This window comes from Fonticula alba (assembly GCF_000388065.1).
Source record: "Fonticula alba strain ATCC 38817 unplaced genomic scaffold supercont2.5, whole genome shotgun sequence".
Classification (NCBI taxonomy): Eukaryota; order Rotosphaerida; family Fonticulaceae; genus Fonticula; species Fonticula alba.
This window is the reverse complement of record NW_009242975.1, coordinates 1,624,233-1,629,815: the sequence shown is the minus strand read 5'-3', so window position 1 is coordinate 1,629,815 and position 5,583 is coordinate 1,624,233. Positions and strand designations below refer to the sequence as shown.

The 5,583-nt window shown below is 70.1% G+C and overlaps 2 protein-coding genes across 2 annotated transcripts in view; one reads left to right on the top strand and one right to left on the bottom strand.

The window, feature by feature from the left end:
* The window catches only part of H696_03532 (hypothetical protein), a gene marked incomplete at both ends in the record, with an annotated part of 4,387 nt that extends 3,217 nt beyond the window's left edge, over window positions 1–1,170 (top strand). The window contains 2 exons of the mRNA XM_009497400.1: window positions 162–298; window positions 535–1,170. Of these exons, the coding sequence (XP_009495675.1) occupies window positions 162–298; window positions 535–1,170 (773 nt within the window). The remainder of the gene's footprint in view (window positions 1–161; window positions 299–534) is intronic.
* Window positions 1,171–1,884: 714 nt separating this feature from the next.
* On the bottom strand, window positions 1,885–5,114 carry H696_03531 (hypothetical protein; the record flags this gene model as incomplete). Its single annotated transcript, XM_009497399.1, has 2 exons — window positions 1,885–2,817; window positions 3,008–5,114. The coding sequence occupies 2 exons, from the start codon at window positions 5,112–5,114 to the stop codon at window positions 2,258–2,260; spliced, it is 2,667 nt and encodes an 888-aa protein (XP_009495674.1). The 3' UTR covers window positions 1,885–2,257.
* Between the last annotated feature and the right edge of the window lie 469 nt (window positions 5,115–5,583).

Sequence of the window (5,583 nt, the reverse complement as noted above, 5' to 3'; positions counted from 1 at the left end):
CTCCTGGTGCGCCGTCGCGCCGACTTGCCCCCCAGCTCGATCTATGCCCTCCCCTTCTCTCTTTCCTTTTTAGCATACATGGCCCGTGCATCTGGCGGCTGCTCCGCGCTCTAACAGCCCCCTCCCGCCCCGGTTGGTGGCGAGGCTCCCCTCCCCGATAGCTCCCTCTCGATATGTGTACATCGACAACCTGACGGCAGTTCTGCCAGCGTCCCTCAGTCACCCGCGGGGTGCCGACGAGGATGCGTATGCCGATGCCGATGCGGTTCTTCGTTTCAGTCTCGTGGCCAAGTCCATGGTGCGTGTATTCTCCCCTCCCCCCGCGGGGGGCCCCCCCCCCCCCCCCCCCCCATGTCATCGCTCCCCTCCTCGCTGCTTCCCTTTCTCCGATCCATTTTCACACACCCGCGGCCGTATTCTTCCTTTCCCTCTTCTCCTTCTCCCCTCTTCCCCTGTGCCCTTTGCCCCATTTTCCATCTAACCTCCTTTTGGCTCCTTCTCTCCGATGCGCTCCCACCCTCCTCAGATCACCAGCTGGTCGACCTGCTGGAGCGTGTGGGTCTGTCATACCTGCTCCAGCGCTCCGGGTCGGAGCGCACGTTGGCCTGCGATACCGGAGCCAAGGTGCCTTGGTCGCTGACAATCAAGGCAGCCCCGACACCAGGTGCAGCCACGACCTCGGCGGGCCGTACTGCGCCGGCCACCCTGACGGCGTCCTTCTCGCAGCGTCTGTCCCCGGGCGAGCGGCAGAAGCTGGCCTTTGCTCGAGTTCTCTTCCACAAGCCGCGTCTGGTGCTTTTGGACGAGGCAACAAGCTCGCTGGATCGCCACTCCTCGGCCAAGCTGTACGAGGAGCTCTTCCGGGTGTATGGGGGGTCTGTCGGCGGCACTCCCCATTCTCCTGGGCCGCTGGATGGCAAGGGCGCCACCCTCCCGGAGGGGGGTTATGGCGCCGCGGCCGACCCGCAGCTGCGTAGTGCCCACCACGCCGGCCCAAGCGGCACCATCATCAGTGTGGTGCACAATCGCACGTTGGTGCCCTTCCACTCGCACGTCCTGGAGCTTGGAGAGGGCAGCCGCCCGGCCTCCGGTGGGGCGGCTTCCGGATCCAACTGGCGCCTGTCCACCCTGGCTGCCTTCCAAGCAGCGTCCATGTCTGATGGTTTCTGATTGGCACCCGCGCTGCATGGCGCTCCGGGTGCCTGCTGTCCCGAAGGACTGCCAGGCCTTTCCAGATCCTGTCCTCCGCTTACATGCTCGGTGCTGTGATCTGCCATCTCTTCCTCCCTCCCTCCCCCCCCCCTCCCAAACCCCGCTCGGATGAGGCCTCCCTTGGATGGCTCCCGGAGCGAGAAAAAAGAAAACAAATAAAAACACACTGCTCGTGTGGGGTCGGTTCAGTAGCGCCCGACGCGCTCGGGGGATTTCCCCCGTGTTTGCGCGGTGCTCCTGGCCCCTCCGTGTCAATGTCACCAAAAAAAAAAGCCCCAACTCAACAGCAGCTCTGCTCGCTGTTTTTGTCGCCCTTCCTCTCACCCCCCTGCCCCGCCCCGCCCCCACCCTGGTGGGGTCGCACCTGGAAGGGCGAAGCACGCGCACTGTCGGGGCATTGGCCTGGCTCTTGGGAAGCTCAGCGGGGCCGGTGATCAAAGGGCATCCCTTCAGATTGGACATCTCCCCATGCCCGTGGAATGGTGAGCACCGTAGGGGAGCTGCTGGGGGGGGGGGGGGGGACACGTCTGAGTGGGAATCTCGACGCCATCGAGACGGCACCGTGTGAGGAGTGGAACGGAAGGGGGGGGGTTTATGATCTGACATCCTCGGACGCAAATATGGATACAAAAATACGGGCGTTGGTGTAAAGACACACACACACACACACACTCGCTCACTCACGCGCAGTGGCGGGAAAGGAGATGTATTCAAGGACAAGGACAGCCATCGGCGGGTGGTGATGGCCGGCGAGGAAAGAGGAGGGACGCAGGGGAGGGGGGCCGGAGCACATGAACGACCATGACAGCGCACCGGGCCAGCGGTGCGCAAGTGTCGGCAACCTCCGGAGGGGAAGAAAGAGAGGCACGGCGGAGGAGGCGCGAGCAGAAGGAAGACGGCAGGGGAGTAGACAGAGGGCAGCAGGCCGGCCAGGCAGCGGTGCCACTTGCTTTTCGTTCCCTTTTCCTGCCTTTGCTCCTCCTTTGCCCGATCGTTCGCGCGCAGGGGCGACCGGTGTGGGAGGGGGCAGGCGTGTCCACCGGTGTCAAGCCATGCCCAGGGCATCGACGCCAGGCGGCACGGCGCCATTGACCCCGGGGCCACCGCCGACCGTTTGGTCCAAACGGTCTTCCGAGGTGCTGACCGTCGGGGAGGAGGGAGACGCGGAGGTCATATCCCCGAGGGCAAAGCGACCGCGCTTGGGATGCGGCTCGCCGCCGTGCCCCGGGTGAGGCCGGTGCTCGGCCGGGCTGAGGGCCGGACTCCCGGCGCCGGCGGCCCCGGACGACGAGGACGACGAGCCGGGCACCGAGTGCATGGCCGGCGAGTGGTGCGCCGAGGGGGGCATGTGTGGTGACCGGGGCGGCGGCGGGAGGCCACCGGGCGAGGAGGACCCAGCCACCAGGGGGTGGCTCATGGGCGGCGACCGGGGCGAGGGAACCACCACCGAGTGGGGCGGCGGGCCGCCAGGCCCCGGCGGCGGCGGGGGCGCTATCGAGGAATGGGGCCCCGGCGGCGGCGGGGGCGGCGGGCCAACAACACCCGGCGGCGGGGGCGGCGGGACGCCAGCCCCAGCGCCCGGGTAGAAGTGTGTCCCCGGAGGACCTACACATCCGGGGGTGCGCGCGAGGGGGAGCATTGGGCGGATCTCCAGGGTGAGCATGGGCAAGGAACTGGCAGGCAGAGGATACACGGCGGGCAAGACCCCCCCCTCCCCCCTGGGCCTTGGGGAGCAGCGCAGGCAGGCCAACATCACATGGGGCCCAGGCGCGCATGTGTCAGGCATCAGACGTACCGGCCATCGGCGGGGGCGGCGGATGTCCATAGCCCGGGTGCGGGGGTGACCCGGGCGGGGGGTTCCCGGCGCCCGGCAGCGGCGGCGGCGGCGGGTGCCCAAGCAGCGAGCCAAGCGGGTCGCCGGTTGGCGGGGCATCCACCTGGAGGATGGCCGCGATGGCCTGTTCCCCAAGCCCGGCTTGCATGAGGCTCAGGGCTGCCTGAGTCCGGGCCCCAAGCAGGGCCAAAGTGGTGCGAGTCTGATCGAGGGCGCGTTCGGCCAGAGCCAGGCGCGCGGCCTCGGCCGGCGGCAGGCCGTGCGTGTCCACCAGCAGCTGCATCAGCTCCGGCAAAGACCGGGCCATGTTCACCGATTGGAAGGCCTGATGCGGGGGCGGGTGCGGGGGTGGCGGGTGGGCCGGATGGGCCGGGTGGGCCGGGTGGGCCGGATGCGGAGGCGGCCCATGTCCCGGATGCGGGGGCGGCCCATGGGCCGGGTGCGGGGGCGGCGGGTGTGGCGGGGGCGGGCCCTGCTGGGGGGGGCCCTGCTGTGAGGGGTGCGGAGGCGGCCCCTGCTGGGGGTGCGGGCCCTGTTGCGGGTGCAGGAAGGCCTGGCCCGGGTGAGCCCCCCCGCCGACGCCGACGCCCGGTGGCGGGGGCGGGGGGAAGCCCGTGGCCCCGGCCCCCGGCAGCAGACCCGGGTACAGCCCCGCGGCGAAGGGCGGGTCGCCGGCCAATCCGCCGGGCAAATGGGGCGGCGGTCCGCCGGAGACGGCAACCGCGGCGGCGGCGGCGGCAGCCGCGGCGGCCGCCCCGGCCGCCCCAAGGAGATTGGGCCCGCCCCCGCGTCCGGGCATGCCCAAGCCCGAAGGGGTCCCATGGAGGTCGGCGCCCAGGAGACCCGGCTGGCTGAAGTGCCCGGTGAAGGTGTGCATCGGCGGCGGGGGCGGCCCACCGGCCGGGTGGACCAGCGATGAGGGCGGCGGCGGGGGCGGCGCCATCGGCGGGGGGCCTTGCTGGGAGGGGGGCGGCGGGCCCTGCGGCGGCGGGGGCGGCGGCGGCTGCGGTCCCGAAGCCCCAACCCCAGGCGCATGGTCATCATGGTCGTAGCCCGGGTCGGCGTAGGGATCCTCGCTGGGAGGCGGATGGGGGCCGCCACCACCGGCGGCGGCGGCCACAGCGGCAGCGGCAGCGGCAGCCGCGGCCGCCGCCGCATTGGCCCCATCGTCCGCCTGATGGCCATACTCGGCCGGGGGCGGGGTGTAGCCGGGACTGAAGCTCGGCACCACCGTCGGCCCCATGGCACTTGGCCGGAGGTGGCGATAGTCATTGACCACCTGGGCAACCACGGTCAGGGCACGCTGGTCGATGCACCCGGCCTCGATGGGGTCCGGGCTCTTGGTGTAGGCGCTGATGGTCAGGGCCCGGGTCATGGCCGCCTTGCGGACGTAGTCCTCGGCGGCGGTGGGCCGGTCGGAGCCGACGGCGGTGGCGGCGGCGGCGGCGGCGGTGGGCGACGCGCCGGCCCGCCGGGCCGCGGCCACGGCATTCGACCGGCGCTCAACCGGCGCAAAGACCGGGAACACCAGCTCGAAGGACCGGCAGGTCTTGCGAGCCAAGGCCAGGGCATGCTTGAGGGAGGCCTCGCGCGAGTGGTCGGTATTCGGCCCGAAGGCCGGGTCCAGCTCGATGCTGCCGGAGGAAATCCGAGCGAAGGCCGACTCGAAATCCGGCGCGGCCCGATTGTACGCCCGCATCAAGTCGATGATCTTGGCCCGGACATCGGCATCACTGCGGTTGGTGATGCCCACACGGCGCAGGGCCTCGATGATTTCGCGGATCATGGCCTTCTTGGTTTCCGGCGGCTGGGGCGGCGGGTGGCTGGCGGTGTCGATGATTTGCGGGAGCATCACCTGCTCCAGGGTGGGGTTGGGGTTCGGATCGACCAGGGCCACCCCGCGCCAGCGGGCATAATTGCCCGGGGTCATGAGCCACGCCAGGAGGATGGTGGTGCTGGAGCAGCCCGGCTCACCGGAGTCCGGGTCGGGAATGGCATCGCGTTCCCATGATTGCTTGGGCCGGCGATTGGGGCTGTCGACACGTCGGCGGGCAGGCCGCTCGGACATGCTGCCGGGGTACTGGTGTTGGGTGGCCACCGTCAAGTGGGCGAGGCAAGGTGCGAGGGTGGGGGGAGGGGGGAGGAACTGACCGAGGCAGGGGCGCTGGTGGGGGCAGCGGCGGTCGGGGCAGTGGTGGCAATGGCCAGGAGAGTCGGTCGAGCAGGCGCCTGTGCCACGAGAATCGGAAGTGCCAGCCAGCTACCTGGGATGCGGGTCGGGGAAGGGAGGAGGAGGAGGAGGAGGAGGCAGAAGGGGTGTGCCGGGTTCCAATGCACAGGCCGGGACAGGCTGGGACTTGTGGCCAGCAGGTGGCGGGAATATGCGTATGTATGTGGATGCGCACGCGCGCGCGCGCGTTGTGGATGTGGTGGATGTCGAGGGGCGGGATCGCGCGTGCGGCAAAAGCGAGAGCAAGAGGGAGCCTGTGTCAGGGCTCGCGGGGGCTAGGAGGTGTGTGTGTGTGTGTGTGTGTGTG